The sequence below is a fragment of the Spinacia oleracea genome, chromosome 3, assembly GCF_020520425.1.
Source record: "Spinacia oleracea cultivar Varoflay chromosome 3, BTI_SOV_V1, whole genome shotgun sequence".
Taxonomy (NCBI): Eukaryota; Viridiplantae; Streptophyta; class Magnoliopsida; order Caryophyllales; family Amaranthaceae; genus Spinacia; species Spinacia oleracea.
In genome coordinates this window covers 26,808,206-26,825,165 of record NC_079489.1, presented here as the reverse complement: position 1 = coordinate 26,825,165, position 16,960 = coordinate 26,808,206, and the positions used below count along the sequence as shown (strand labels likewise).

Genomic DNA, 16,960 nt, shown 5'->3' with positions numbered 1-16,960 from the left:
TGGCACTCGTCTCATTTCCAAGGCTTATCTCACCTGTTATTTGCTTCTGTTTCTCAACTTGGAGCACCAAGTTGTACAATTTGTTCACTGGAAGTAAGGGATCCATCTCCAAGAAGTTTGTCTTTAGGCCCGGCCCTAGGGGTAGGCGAGGGGTGCAACCGCCCAGCGCCCAAGGCGGAAAGGGGCCAAAAATAATAGCCTGTCAAGTAAATAAGTACTAGTAATAAACAACTCATTAAATACATATATTATTTCCTTGACTCATTGGTAGAAAGTAGTCGTTAAAGCTTTGTTACCTACATTTGGTTCAATGTCCGACTCCCCTCCAGCTCTCTTTATTTTAACTCTTTTCTTTTTCTGTTTTTTAACTTTGTCAATATTTTTATTTTCGCGTTTGTTAGCTTGTACTGTAATTTTTTTATTCAAATTTGTGGTTTAGGAACTAATTTTCTCATTCATAGTATTTTGTACATATAGTGTCTTAATTATATAAACCCTTTATTTGTATTAGCTTTGTCCTTTAATCTTTTATAAGATAATTAAGTTTACGTTGAGTTTATGTACGTAGTATTTGACTTTTAGTATTCAGTTGTAATTAACGTAATTATATGTGGACGAAAAAAATGCTTATTTGATATATGGACTGTGGGTCTATAAGTTTTAAAATAGATATCAAATTTTAATGAAGACAAAATTTTCTGATATTTTTATATGCTCAAAATGAACCTTAAAAAAATCCAAATAATAATCTCTTTATGAATATTAATTATCTTGTAATTAAGTAAGTATCTATTTTATTGAAAGTTTTCAAGCGATTAGAGCAGGATATTTTGAAATTCTACTATCCTACAAAGGAGATATAATAAAAAAAAATTATTGATTTGAATTCAACAATATAATGGATATAACAAAAAAAATATGATATTATTTCAGTTAAATACATATCATTTCGAAAGGGCCCCTTATCCCTTATTTCGCCTAGGACCCTCAAACACACAAGGAATAACAATGAGTATGTTTGTTAAGCAATAAGAGAACAAAGGAAAAAGGATAAAGTAAATGGGTCATAACTCATAAGATGAAGGTGGTACATAAATTAAAGCACAAATGTGTAGAACGTAAAGAAAAGAAAAAACGGTGTCATACTTGAGGAATCTGTTCCTAAAACAAACAATTAAAGTTGAAGAAATGTGCAAGTCTCAATCATAAACTTAGTGGTTAAAAGAGAGGGTGTTGAGTTGTTAGAGGGAATGATGATTCAAAACTCACGTCGCCCTCTATGTACTCTCCCAGTTTTCTTCATCCCTTCCAGTTACGACCATATGATTATTATTTTATTGACATAAGAACTATACGATTATTATGACAATAACAAAAATGGTTAAATGGAGTACAACTCCATATGATAAATCCTTTATCCTCTTCTCCATGTTTCTCATCTAGTATTCCTAACACCTTGCAACATTGATCATTTGTATAAAAGCTTAAATCAAAACAGAAGCTTAGCTTATGCTAAGTACATTGTATAACAGATAATGTGAATAACACTAAAGTATTCAATAGCATGAAGGTAACTAGCCGCCTCATTTACTTGACAAATCTAATTTATGGAAGACAAATAATTTTATCTTAGGTAAACTTTCCAATAATAGTATTAGTGACTGAAATCCAATAATAAGATAGAAAAAGAAGAAACATGCAAGGAACATCTTTGTCTCTTGCATTCCGAAAGAATAATGATATATCCCATTTCCAATACCCAGAGTCAAGTTACAAATATCAGATTGAGTCAAACTTCAACAAAACAAACACTATCAGGAATATTAAGCTGTTGCTTCTCCTCGCCACCATCAATCCTATTTCTATCTATACAATGCATCTAAGGGCGGTGACTCTTGCAGGAGGATAAATATGAGGTAGAAACCTAACTGTGAGAAGTCGATGCTCAAATCTTTGACCACCTACCATTACTTGATTTTGTTATGAGAAACAAACAGGAGGAACACGAACCAAAACGCTTTAATCAAGTTTCGTTTCTACTAGTTTTGTTTCTCTTTCACTGTTTTGGTGCGGGTGACTGCTTTGTGAACGAGGTTAGTTCCTTTTCTTGCTCTTTCTTCAAAAAACTCTGAGCAGTTGCATTCACTATCTTGAAAAAAAAGTTCAGGAGGACAAGCCAGACAACAGTATTCCAGATTGAAGCAAAAGAAAGCCCCCACTTCTTTACCTGCAACAATAATGTCAAACTTACTTTACTAAACTGACCCCAAAATTAACTGTATCCAAAACAAGGTAACCGAATTTGACCCCACCCATATTGAACCCGACCCAATCCCAAAATTAAGGATGTAAAATACATAGATTATCTGATTAGCAAACGGAAAATACACCCAATGTGAAGGACCTAACCTGAAATTAATGTGAATAAAATTTATTGATTAAACAAATTGACAAAAGACGCCAAATTTCACCCAACCAAACCCAATGACACACCAACCAATTATGATTAGAACAACCCGTTTTCCACCTCTAGGACTCATCAATCATGCAAGGAAACATTAAGCATATCAAAAGGAAGATACGGTCTACCTGGACTTTAGAAGCCACTGGTGGAGCGGTAACAAGATACTTGTCTTTAGCAGCATGCAGTTTGGCAATTAATGTAGGCAGCACAGAGGCGACTCCAGGTATATGGCTAAGCACCCAAATTAATTCATTCTCCACCCAGTCTAGTAGCTGATTGTTGCATACTGAGATTATAAATATTGTCTGCAGCATAGAGAAATATGTAAGGACAAGATCAATATAAAATACAAATGGATACATGAATGCCTCAAGCTTGGAACAGCTTGAGTCAGGCGAACATCGACCAACCTGAATATGCGTCTTTATAACGGCCTTTCCAAATAACGTAGCAAGGAAAAATTGCCAGAAAGGTATCCCAAATTGTCCACACATTATACCAGCCAGATCAAACAGAGGATTTGGCACCTAAAATACACATAGGTTAACGTCAGATTACATAAAACCAAACTATGCTGAATAGATTTATAGAACATGAAAGACACTAACACGCACAAATGGATCTCCTCTCTTCCCCAAAAGTAATCATTCCTCGAGTATTCAGGTAATTTCTAAAGAAAGGGCTATGTGACTTTCTAATTACGGATCAATACATAAGTCATATTGCAAACAAGTATTTGATAATGATAATCCTTCCATCACCGCAAATGAGGCCTTATAATTGTTATATTTCAGGATTCAGAGATTTCAGGCTGCTGTTGTCAAGTACCCATATTACCTGTAGCATAACCAACGGCCACCTCTATAGTCTCTACTTCAAGCTGTTTCAAAATGATGCACTACCTCTCCCCAATAGTTACTACTTACTTTCCTTTTATCCATCACATGCTTACTCATTAATACAGGCTTCTTTTTACATGTAAATATTTATATGTCAAATTCTTATTGACGCAACGAGATCAGCTATCTTCTGAAGCCTGAACATAGGTAATTTTATCATTCATAAGACCTTTGAGCCGACTGTTACAGACAGGGATGGGCATGGGTTCAGGGACCCGCCTATTTTTTACAGGACCGGGTCCAAGTTTTGAGGCCCATTGGAACCAGGGCGGATCTGGGTCCAGATCTTTGAAAACATTTTATGGGTCGGAGTCAAATATTATTAGACCCAAACTTGGTCCAATCTGACCCGTGGACCCATTCAATTATCTAAATAATAAGTAATTTTTTAATAATTTAAATTGTATTTTGGAATATTTGTGACATTGGATTGTAACGGAAGTATTACGTTATGATATTTTGCATACCTGATGTAATGGTAAACGTGGTCGAATTAGTAGCCTAGAAAAGTTTTAGGGAAAAAAAAGATTGAAATCAATAACAACTGAATACCCATTTCAGACCCAAGAGCCCCCAGAACCAGGATCTGGGCCGGATCTGGTTCCACAAGAAAAATATGCCCATCCCTAGGACTTATAGCAAAACACACCTACCTGTAGCAAAACACACCATCCAACACATGGCTTTCTAAGTATCAATACTTCTTGCCTTTGTTTTAAAAGGTGCAAGGCGAAGGCGCGTGCCTACTGTAGGCAGGCACATAATGTTTCAATTTTTTTTGTGGTATTTATTTCTATTAGAAAACTCAAAATAGTATTATTTGATGTCACAAAGGGGAAAATAGTACTGAGTAATTACAGTAAAATTAAAAGCCTACTTAACGAGGAAATAAAAGACAGAAAAGTTGGGGGGTGGGGGACTGGGGGAAATTCAGTGACTAAGTCCCTGACTCTTTAATTAAATTCAAAAGAAGTGGGCCACGCCTTACATAAAACAACTACTTTAAAAAGAGTAGGGGTTTACATGAAAAAAGGAGAAAAAATTGGGGTTTTCTCTCTCCTCTTGTCATTATAGTAGAATCCGACTGTTGAGGAGCCACTGGTCGCGTGGTTTTAGCTTTTCCTTTTTTAAAAAATTAAATGTCAGCAATTGGAGCCTTATACAATAAGTCGCATAGGGCACTACGGCTTGAGCCTGGGAAAAGGCACATACGGCAAGCACTTTTGTTAGGTGCTTGAGCCAATCACGGCTACATCACCGCGCTTTTTAAACTAAGCTTCTAGCATAGTAAAATTTTACCTCGCATGTTCAGATTTTTATTTATTCCACCTAGTACTAAAAAACAAAGGAAAAGCTCTGAGGAGTCGAGGTAAGAGCAACTCCAATGGTGAGCCACAAGGTGGTGTAACTACGTTTGCCACATCAAATTTCTAGCTACAATTGATTTAAGCTACAAATTTTCACATTGGTTGGCTATAATACCTTGTAGCTCCCTATTATATTTAAACAATTTATTTCTTTTCAGCTACCTGCTAAACATAGCTACTTTCTTCGTTCCTTAAATGTCGCACCATCTTGATTTTTACACTATTCACACTACGACTTTGACATGTTTTTTGTGATTCATACGTAAAAAAGTGTATTCACGTGGATAAGTTCATATCGATATATATTTTTTCTAAATATCAATTTTGTTTATGTTTTACTTCTGCATTATTTGAGATATTAAGGTCAAAGTAAGGTATGGGATGAGTAAAAGTCAACCATTGTGCAATATGTAAGGAACGGAGAAAGTAGAAGATTTTAATAGTTGCTTATGTCATTGATGTACCAACGGTTAACTAGCTGCTCACATGTTTTAGCAGGTCCTTTTTTGGGACTATTTTTAACCACTAGAGTTGCTCTAAAGACACAAAAGAAAGGGAGTACACACTGTGCAAGCGAGACACTTTTGTTTTAGATAAATACTCAGTAATTTTTTAATTTTTTATTACTCTCTCATTCTCTTTTTGTTCTTCCTATTTTGACTTTTTTACTTACAAATAGGTTCAAAATAAAAAAATAAAAAAAACAAAAAAAAAAGGACGGAGTAATATTTTTTCTAAGTGGCAGCAACGGAATTGTGAATCTTTTGTCTCTCACTCATTTGTATTTAGATGGATTTTAATTTATGGTGCTACAAGGAAAATGACTTCAAGGATTCCTCAAACCCCCAAAAAAAAACCAACAGACACTACAAGAATTTGTATCATTAATAACAACCCAATAATTACGGGTCAAAATTCCCACCGGAAAAGTCTTTTGCAACGGGGCTAACAACTACATAAAGATGGGAACAACCGTCGCAAATGCTTTTTACGACGGGTTAACGACGGGATTTTCCATCAATAACAGCCCCCTTTTATGATGGGTTCACGACAGAAAATCCCACCACTATTGGCCTGGAGGTTACAAATGTATACTTTGGGGACATATTGAGAATTTCTATGGGATTGTTGAGTAATCAGAATTTGAGTTTGAAGAGTCATGATAGCTAAGAATTGGATTGGGAATTATTTGTTAAAAGCAGATATTGGAGATTTGTGAGTCAGCAAATGGTGCTAATTAAGTAAAGAGTGCAGACTTGTAATACTGGTTAGAAATATCTTCTTTATTCAATTACCAATCAGATTTAAGGTTTGGAAGTTCGAATATAGAACCATAGGTTGCCTTTTAAAAATAAAGTTCGGGAATTTAAGTTCTGTATGAGTTGTATCTGTTTGGGATTATTGAGAATTCGAGTTTATGATCTGGACAATTGTGATGATTGGTTGAGTGGGTGATTAACCATTTGGGATATGTTCAAAAAAGTTATATCTATTTTAATATTTTGTTGGTTGTCGTTACGTGATATAATTGTCATAAAAATGATCTAAAGAATTTCTGTTGTGAAGTTTCAAGAACGAAACATGGTTTAAGGATGAAAGAATGTAATAGCACATTTTTTAAGTGACGAACAAAAACCCGGATATTTTATGGCGTAGATGAGTATAATACAAATAGAAGTTGAGATCCAGAGGGGTAAACGGGCAATAGCCTCTTAGGCTCCTTGAGACACTCAACGTACAAACAAGACTTATGAATCAGGGTATTGTGCCCTTCAAAAATTAATAGTCGACAACTATAACTTTTGTCTGTAATGGCGTTATGATGACCTAATATGACAATTTAACATTTAAATGATTTTAGATTTACTTCAGATTGTTTATCTGTAATTCTGAGCAAAAGTATATTTATTTATAATTTTGGGTATGACTCACTTCACTTAGTTTGGTGTGCTCTTTCACCACTCAACGTGTGTATAGGAAATTCTAAACCAAGTCCTCTAAAACATATAAGCCGCTCTGAAGCAAGCTCATCCCAACTTCCATGTGCTCTTTAGAGTTTAGACTAAGAGAAAGAGTTTTTCCAGAGAATGACAAATAAAAAAAAAGACCATTTACTGCTATGGAGCTAGCAGGTCATCTTATTATACAAAGATTTTCACTGAAGTTTTTTGCAAAGCCGAAGAATAATCTTCATTATGTGTATTTGACTTACTTGTGCATTTGTGTCTCATATCTTTTTAAATAGTTTACCTCATGCCCAGGTATCCAACTACACAGAATAGATAATAATCAATCCACATAACTGAAGACTTCATGCCATATCCATGTGTTGTGGTTAGACCACAACAATAAGTTCTAAAGTTTGGGTATTAACTTGCAAAACAGAGACCGCATCATTTTTGAGTTACCCCAATAGATATTTTGGACTGGTTTTAATGGTTACACGGTTAAGTTGATATGAGGAAGCTGCTAGGCTTATTCTTAATTCTTTTAGGATAAGTCATATCTTTAAATTATTTAATAGAAGTCTTGCACGGTTTTACTAGTTCCTTAAGGATTGGATTTTCTGTCCGGGAGAAAATAAGTACTTTACTATTGTAAAGGGTTTTAGTCTAATAAGGAGTTTATTTCCTAACAAATTAGGATTCTTTGTTAAATTATTCAAGAATTTATACTTCCTACATAAAGGGTTATCGCCCCAAACGGCATAAGCACTCGTAACTGCTTCATTTTTCACATAAACAAGACTTTTTTCCATTATATAAAAAAAGAACCCTACCCCTTGATATTTATATGTAAGGTGATTGAGACAAAAAAAGTTTCGTCATAAAACTTGCGACAGTAGGTGAGTTACTTATACAGTACTTCTAGTTTGGCTTTTTCTTTGGTATGTTTGATCAAATTGTTTAGCTTTAGTACATTTGGCCCTAAATTAACATGCAAGTTTAGTTATTCCCTAGCTACTCGCCTTATGAAAGCAGACATTACTTTGGTTTCTTTGAAGTTTTGATGCCTTAAACCTATTTTCTAAAGCTTTTCGCCTTGATGGAAATTTGAAAATAATGATGTCTATTTAAGTCGTGTGAGCAGTGTTGATAAGGCTATCATCCTTCAAATCTTACGGATTCCTGAAGGGGGGGAACATCAATATCTAAGGGGAGGGGGGGGGGGGGACATTTAGGTAATATTTAACTTGTTAGTAGCTTGAAGAACACTATATGTAGTTTGTTAGAGGAAAAGCTCTATATATAGAACATATTAGAGAGAGAGAGAGAGAGAGAGAGAGAGAGAGAGAGCTTGAATATCATTTACATTTTCTGTAATTTAAAGTTCATTAATCAAAGTCATCTTCTTCTTCTTCTTTAATTTCTGCTATTAACGGCGTCTAAGCTAAGTTAATTCGTGGTAGTATCTTGGAGCTCCACTTTCCCTTAAGAAGTTATCGTCGATGCAGAGCTCTGGCTGATATAATCCTTTCAAGAATCAAGACATGTGTGAATGGACACGGGGAAATTCTCTGCAGCTCACTAAAGTGGCTCCATTAGATATTGACCTTTTGGAGTCGGGTTTTATTCGACCTAAATATATTTTAAAAGAAATACAGACAGGCTGTAGATTGTTTCTATGCATTGGTGATACTACTCCATCCAAACGAGATTTGTCTCTCTGTCTTCCTAAGATAGCAGAAGGGTGGAACATCAACAATTAAACTGTTTGGAATAAAGCAGCTAATTGTACTGTTGGAACTTGGAATGGAGACAAAAGACAGTTGATATAATGGAAAAAAGAACTTTTACTTGAAATAGATGTCTGGAATTTATTTCGGGGACATGTCAACATTGATAATTTGAAGAATATTTAGGGACAAAGGGAGTGATTCTATTAGGAAAAAGGACGCCTAATCCCACTGTATTGTTGTGATTTACTACATATCATAAATATGTAATCTTTCATCTTTAAAACAAAAAAAATAAAAATAAAACTAAGAAAAAATCAGAACTAAGAAATCTTTTCAATTGGATTTTATGTTATTCTATGAACTTGCAGCAAATGCTTAAATTTCAGATAAGCTGGACAGTGTTAGGCTGAAAGAAAACCTCAAATAGAACAGAGAAATAAAGAAAAAGGCTACATTAGTAGAACTTATGGTCAGAATCCAGGAAAAGAACACACCCCGATATGGGGTAGGCACTGGACATTTTCAAGGAATTAGAGAGTCTTGTCCCTCAGACCAAGCCGCCTTAGGAGCAATAGATGCCAAACATTAACATTGTTAAAAGATAAGGAGCAGTAAGCATACTGACCGAAGCAAGCAGCAAAATTGTCCAGCCATTCAGGTACTGAGAATGTGACAAGAGCCAATATTTCAATTGCTTTAAGTGCCTGCCAATGAATCCAGATTCTTCAGGGGAAGACGCATCCAATTCCTCCATTGGGTCCAACTTGCTTCCAGATAAGCTTGCTGCGTGAAGATTTGGGTAAGTCTAAGACAATTACCGACATACTTGTACATATTGAGCATGTGTAGCCAAGAGCAAGTAGGAATCCAACAAGAAAGAACTGGTACAAAGTTCATCCAGAATTTAACAAAAACATGTTCAGAAAGAACCAGTGTACAATAGGAGAGCGATGACAGAACAAGGAAGGATAGAATAAAAGTAGATAAATTAGATGTAATGGGAAGAATTAAAAAAGGAGAAGAGTAATAATGAACATCATTGCTACTGGCAAAGATCCCAACCAGAACATCACAAGAAAAAGCCTTTCAGTAATTATACGAAGAAAAATCCAATGCAACAACAATTTAACTGAAACATAAGCCTCAAAACACGGTCAAAATATAAACCAAAAACTGCAAAAGCAAGATATCCACATAATGTTCTTTCATTCCACCCCGATTACATAAACATGTCATTAGATTTAGTGTAAAGAAATCCTAAAATCAGTAGCAGCGTCATACGAAAAGATGAAAACCAAAATAAGAATCCAATGTGATCCTGAAAACCAGTCATTGTCTGTATTTCACTGTGTTAAGCAAGGCAACAATAGCTGGGGGGAAAGCAACATAACCAGAGGTAACTCGGAAAGGGTCATACTTGAGTGGAGCAATGTGCAATAACTACAGCTAACACGAGTACACGATATAGAAAATCTTTCAACGTAGTACCCAATTCCATCCATTTTATCAAAGAAGATGCGAAAAACGAAGAGGACATCTTAGTCATGAGAAATCTCTTAGGTAACCAGAGGATAATTTGGGGGGCTCGGGGAAAGATGCATTGAAAATTGCATAGAACATATCAAAAGTAAAAATCTTGAATGTGATGCTAACATGAAAAAGGATTTTAATTCAGTTTCAAAAACCACTTGATTTGCAAACCATCAAAGGCGGCTTTTGAAGTTCCAAATATTGGCCTAGTTAGATAAGTCAATTACAAGCATCACAAATTCTTCCTGTGTCACAGAAATCTAACGAGAAACTGCTTAATTGGATAACAACATGAAATCAAATCAGGTGGTGTCTTTTAGAACATTCTACATAGCCGATCGGGATTTTAACAACATTGGAGATCACCAAACTTTACACGCTACACCAAGAAGTCGGTAGCAAACACATCCTTCAAAAGACACGAGGAAGACATGAAAGTTTTTAATAGTAAACCAAACACAAGAAAAATGAAGCTGTAAGCAAGTCAAGAACTCAAGACAATAGCTCAGCAGTCAGCATTAAAAGAATCATTTCAAACTTATAGTTTGGACACCATTATTCACATACATAACTAATTCTTGCTAACTGTTAAAAGAAAAACATACTCCCTCCATCTCTATTTTTAAAGTTCCTGTTTCTCCTTAAATGTTTGTCCCTGTTTAAATTTCTCATTTCAGTTGGGTCCACATAGTATAAAACATCACACTGCCCACAGATTTCTTTTTAGACACTTCTAATCAAGAAAACCCCACTTTCCCTTCCCAAATAAAAAAAAACAATGATCTATACCAACTATCTGTTTCTTATTCACCTTTAATCTATGTTACTCAGATACGGGTGTCGGTGTCGTGTCCGACACGGGTGTCGGAGTATCCGACACTCCGATTCAAATAATTGCAGACACTCCGACACGGTCAAAGGAGTGTCTTGACTTAATTTTTAGACACGGCTCCTATACAAAGTGTCGGATAAAAAAGCGACACTTTTTATAAAATAACAAAATTAGTTGTCAAATAAAAAAAATATGAAGATAGTGAGGTACAAAGAATAGTTATGTTTTTTTGAGGGAAAGGTACAAAGAATAGTTCTTTAAAAGTGTTACTACAAATTACAAAGAAATTAAAAAAAATGAAAAAGTTGACTAATGGTTGTCTGCAAACTACAGTAATGGAAAGATTCCCTTAAAAAAGTATTCCGTATGACAGATAGCACGTGGGTTTGTTTCCCACCTGGCACACCTCCCAGGCTCCCACACGGGCCACACTTACCCTTGTTTATTTTATTTTTTTTAAAGGTTAAAAAAAAAATTGTGCAATGAGTCAATGACCAGCAGTTTTACCATTTGACCAACAACCACAAAACAACCGACGGGAAAGAGAAACCTCTTCAGCCATGACTATGGCTGATTCTCAAGAAAATAATCAATGAAAACGAAAATTGAAGAGTTCATTATGCTTGTTTTTCCTTCTACAGCAAAAGCCCCAACATATTTTTTCTTCTCTCGCCTTCCCCGACCATCAATTGTTAGATCTAGGGTTTCGAATTCTTCAAGATCCATTGTTTTTTGGTCCGGGTAAGACTAATTTTATCATCTACTACGTATATCTTCATCTCGAATGCATTTTATTTTTATTTTTTTAGTTCTTTTCTTTTCTCCTCCCGATTTCGACACTGCAATTCGGACCCTTTTCCGACACCGGTGTCGACACCTCCCCGGACACGTGTCGAGTGTCGTGTCGCGGGTCGGGTCGTGTCGACACCGACACACACCTTCCACCGGAGTGTCGGAGTAACATAGCCTTTAATCAACAAAACCCCACAAAAACGTCTCTCCTAAGTGCCAAGGAGAAATGAGAACTTTGAATAGGGATATGGGGAGTAATAAACATTTATAGGCGAAAATGCATACTAACATGTGATACGAAGATCATACCTGCCCTTGAAATGAAATATGGTGGAAGTTCACCCAATGCAGTTCCAACACCCCATAAAATAGCTTCCAACTGGACTTGAGGCAAGATACTGCTAAGAGGCACTCTTGAACCATGAACAGACTGAAATAATGGAGGTCCGAATTCAGAGCAGTCCTTATCAAGCCATGATGGACCTTGTTTCAACTGTATTGTATCATATGGAGCACTTTTCAAATCAACTCGGCCGCATTGCATTGCTTTTATGGTAAAGAGAGCAATATGTGGGCCCAAATAGAGGACAAAAGTGTGCAGTCCAGATCCTAACAAAGCAACAAGGAGTGATAAGGGATGTTTTTAATTAACTTAGCTGAAAATAATGTGCATTACTGAAACATTCAAGTTCCAAATTCAAATACCTAAATTCATGCTCAAAGTTTAGGAGAAAAGATTTCCGGCAGAAATTGCAAACACTCTTTATGTACTCCCTCCGTATTTATTTAAGAGATACACTTGGTCGGGCACGCGTATTAAGAAAAAGAATTGAATGAAATAAAGTAATAAAACAAGTGGGATTGAGTAGATATTTTAATAAGAAAAACAAGTGGGGACCATGTCATTTTAGGGAGTGGGGGGTGGGGGTGGGGTGTAGATATATTATTTAATTAGATGGTGGGGTTGATAAGTTACTAAAAATGGCAAGTGTATCTCTTAAATAAATACGGCCGGAAAAGGCAAGTGTATCCCTTAAATAAATACAGAGGGAGTAAATAAACAATCATGCTATCAAAAAAAAAAGACGATGTAAACAGTACAAAACAAAAAGAAGAAAGCAAAATCAGTATGCTTGTCATGTCACTTTGTGACAGTTCCGCATTTAACTAGCTGCTACCATGTAATTCTACAACAAAGAATTACCCATTTAATTAGCTGTTACCATGTAATGCTACAACAAACAAAACAAATAATCTTCCCCATCAATGTATGCACATACCAAGGCCAATCGAAGATGCAACACCAAGGGCTGTCCACCATAATACAAACTGAAGGTACCGCAGAGCCTCCTGGACATGCTGCAAGAGAAAAGCAACACCAAAATAAACCCCGATTACTGGTGATTTGAGTGGATACAAAACTTTTTGTTTCTCTAGAATGAAAAACTCCATATATAAGTAATCAATTAAATATACAATGATCTATATCGACCTTAACAACCTTATAATCATGAAAACATAGATAACCCAGCTTCTACAAATTTTGAGCACTGATAACGGTGTGTCTCTTTTGACTCAAATTTATGATTGTTTACTAATATGCAGTCTACCAAGAATAATCAATTATACAGTATGATGAAAGTCAAGAATATAGTACCTTTTCATGAGAACCTTCAATAGTTGCCAAGAGAATTCCACATAACATTACCAAGGTACTCCAGACTAAAAGCCAACCACCTTTTTCTAAGAGATATGAAATTGATTGCTTCACATAATCAAAAACAGCAAAAGCAAAAAACTTCAATGTTCTGCACGGATGTGTAGTCAAAGTCAAAGTCTCGAGTTCATGTTGATGCTTCTCACGTAGTCCTGCATGTAGCATATTAGTGTCAGAAAGAACTCCAATATACTTTTGAGAACAAAAAAGTATATGCCATTCCCTGAAAATGGCAAGCTTGCCCCAAAGATTACAAAGACAGCCAACTTGCTGCTGACCTAATCATTAATGGTTAAATAAGAAATATAGTTAATGAAGTTTTGAGTGGTGACACTCAAGTACTCAACCACAAACAAACCATCAGATTGATACGTTCACTAGCCCCCAGATTAGTTACCATGAACAAGCAGGTAAGAAAACATTCTATGGTTTGATCCAGGCAACATACATAAACTTCCAAGATGAGCCACAAAGTCAACTCCTAATTTTTAACAACAGTTTCTGGTATTCAGTAATTCCACATGAAGGAACCATTTACAAGTATATTCAAAGTTCTTTGACCATCAAACATATCACTTGTCATTTATGTGAAAAAATAGAAAAGAGCAAAATCAAGTTGAGCGGGATTTATGTTACAAAGGACAAATTATAAAGATATGCATTGTTCTTTTCACTTTAAACAATGTTTCAGGTCTAGCAAGTTGAGATAAGTTCAGATTAGGTCTACAAAATTAATAATTTCATAAGGGCAAACATATTAACTTTACACCCAAAATTAAGTTCAGATAAGGTATAGTAAATCCAATTAATATTCGTATTAGTTCCTTTCAGATAAGTATAGAGGCTTCCAAGTGAATATAACATAGCCTTACACAAAGATTGCAGCTGTGAAGGCATCCAAATGATTTTCTAAATCGTATCGATCCCCTTCACATACGTATAGAGGCTTCCAAGTGAATAGAACATAGCCTTACACAAAAATTTCAGCTGTGAAGGTTTTCAATTCATTTTCTAACTAGCTGATCACTCCTAGAACATTGATCTTTAAAGCCCAACCATAAATTGACATCGCATAAGTTTTCTAACAACTCATCATTGCTTTACATGTACTAATCCAGAACATACATCGGTGGACAAGTGGACAACTATGAACTTATGAAGCAATAATTTTCTTTAAAAAGCATTCAAGTCATTATGCGGACAATTTATAATTGGAATGGAGTGTATGATTCTACGACTAAGTACCAAAAAGCTATGTTGCTCAGACTCTTATTGGGGTGTCGTGTCCGACAAGGGATCGGAGGATCCGACACTCTAGATGTAATAAATTTCATACAAGGCCACTATATATTTGGGTGTCATGTCGTGTCGAAGTGTCGGATCCGACACCCTCTGTCAACCTAAGTATCGAACTAACACAGCCAAAAAGTAATGACCCCGTTTCACTACAAAGATTCCGAAAACAGCCTTACCATCATCCTAGATCTGGTTCTCATCCAAAATTGTCATATAATACATGAAAAATGAGCATGATAAACAATGTGGAGCACTCAGAGCTGCCTTAGTTTATAATGCCGATTCCAAGATCGTCATTATGGTGATACAGAAGAACCCCATTCTCCACAATCCACACATTGCAAAAGCCAAAAACTTTATCCGCTTTATAACAAAATGATTGTCCAACCCACCACCTAACCTTCAGCCTTCTATAAAGTCCATACCCCCTTTGCAATTCCAAATTTCATAACAACATACACACCAGTAATAAATTGCGTCAACCGTTTTATTATTTATTTGTGTGAGATTGATCAATATCAGATATTAACATACACTTCCTTGTAAAACGAAAGGCATATAAACCGGTAATTGTACACATTCCACCTCCAATATCGATGGAGTCAACCTTATTGTGGAATGAATACTCAAATACCTAATCTTTTCTGCCAAATTTAACACAAATTTCAAACAAAAACAAAAGAAATCATCCAAACCCAGATTGAAATCAGAGTCAAACTAACAAATAACTTCACAACTATAAACAATCTAACAAAAGGACAAAAGAACAAACCCCAAATTCTATTAATCATAGTAACAACCAATCAATAATAACAATAATCATAACAAATTACTGGAAAATAGAAGGGTAACCTGAGATCGAAGAATTAGAGTCCCTAGACGATGAAGCAGCAGAAGAATTAGACGAATTGCTTGATTTTTTCCTGGAGCCCATCTTGCAAAATGCGCCCTTTTTTTGAAAAAATCAAACCCAATAAAAATTAATTAGCATATCACCTTTTCCGAACAAACGCAGATGATGCTTTTGGGGAACGAATTGGTTATTGATGCGAAAAACAAAAATGAGCAGATCTGTATGTATGTAGTCGAGAATGAATTTATATGAAGATTTGTTTTGTTGGGGTCTGTTTTATAATGTCTTTTTCTCTCTCTTCAACGACACGAGTTTGCGTAAAGAGTGAGGGAGCTAGTGAGCTACCGGTTTCTAGTTGTGTTTGCTAGACACTAACGCAAGTTACATGGAGAACAGCATCCAGTACTTTCATGGGCTTTTTTTGGACGAAAAATTTGTAAAAAATAATATTCCCTTTTTGTTTTTTTCATCTATTTTTACTCGCATCACTCGGACCAACACTCATACCAATATACTTCGTATTATTTGATCATTAACTAATTTTCTATTTGTAAAAATCATAGAAAGAAAAAATTATTTTTTACCATCTAAATAATCGAATAATTATTTGTTACTGATGTTGGCTTGGATGTTCCCACAATAAAGGCCCAAGGGCTAAATGATGAGTACAGCCCACCTACAGGTGGCACGTGGGTCTAAGGGTTGAATGATGGCCCAAGCCCCATCAATTAAGCAATAAAAGGACGTCCTCTTTATCAAAGCCCACTTGATTCGTGGCCATGCCCAAGTCCAAAAGGGTCCATCAGGTTCTATTCTCCTGGACACGTGTTCCAAATCCCCAGCAGGCATCACATCTTACAGCTAGGGTTATGGGATCAATTCCCAAGGAACCCTAGCCCTATAAATAGTTCAGATCCCAAGGTAAAGGGGGGCATTCAATTCATTCCCACCTACCTTAAACTATCTTTGCTCTGTCTTCTCTCTACAAATTACTTCTCTCTCTAGCTTATACTTACTTAAGCATCGGAGGGAATATTTCTACGGGAATATTCTTGTTTTGCAGGTTGCCAGAGGATCATGCCAGCGCATACTTGATACCTCCGAGGAACGCGTGACACGTCATCACCGAAAAAGATCCCACAACATTTGGCGCCGTCTGTGGGGAGATATAGTATCATGGCCGAACAGCAATCTGAAGAAAGCGCAGAAGGAGCACGGTCTGCTATCAACAAAGGGCAGCCCCTGTTAGAGGCAAGGATGACAAGCATTGTGACGCCTCAGCAAGCCGTCCAGCCTCCGCGAGATCCCTGCGGCACCTGTTGCATGGTCTCCATCAGAACATCACGGATGAATGGCAAGAAAGACTTCAGCACGTCCTCCGGGAAGAAATCACCAAGTCCTTCAGCGAAACCAACCCAGTGCAAGGAAGCGGCAGGACGACGGAATCGGTTGCAGATGGACGTGGCCCACCCCTGGAAAGACGACCTCTGAAGGAGGAAAGTCACCATGTAAGAGAAGAACGTCCAGGACG

At 36.2% G+C, this 16,960-nt stretch overlaps 1 protein-coding gene across 1 annotated transcript; it reads right to left on the bottom strand.

Annotated features, from left to right (window-relative positions):
- Nucleotides 1-1,646: 1,646 nt before the first annotated feature.
- Nucleotides 1,647-15,836, bottom strand: LOC110778537 (vacuole membrane protein KMS1). The gene is made up of 8 exons (XM_056839994.1): nucleotides 15,429-15,836; nucleotides 13,221-13,432; nucleotides 12,844-12,922; nucleotides 11,873-12,172; nucleotides 9,035-9,192; nucleotides 2,875-2,991; nucleotides 2,590-2,769; nucleotides 1,647-2,227 (listed from the first exon to the last, which is right to left on the bottom strand). The coding sequence occupies exons 1-8, from the start codon at nucleotides 15,508-15,510 to the stop codon at nucleotides 2,057-2,059; spliced, it is 1,299 nt and encodes a 432-aa protein (XP_056695972.1). The 5' UTR covers nucleotides 15,511-15,836; the 3' UTR covers nucleotides 1,647-2,056.
- Nucleotides 15,837-16,960: the final 1,124 nt, after the last annotated feature.

What these genes read in the sequence shown, in the direction of transcription:
- LOC110778537 (XM_056839994.1), bottom strand. Translation starts at nt 15,510, where the DNA reads ATGGGCTCCAGGAAAAAATCAAGCAATTCGTCTAATTCTTCTGCTGCT. An exon ending in TGCATCTTCGATTGGCCTTG is followed by an intron (nt 12,173 to 12,843) that starts GTATGTGCATAC and finishes TTGCTTTGTTAG; the next exon opens with GATCTGGACTGCACACTTTT. An exon ending in ATATTTCATTTCAAGGGCAG is followed by an intron (nt 9,193 to 11,872) that starts GTATGATCTTCG and finishes ATCTTCACGCAG; the next exon opens with CAAGCTTATCTGGAAGCAAG.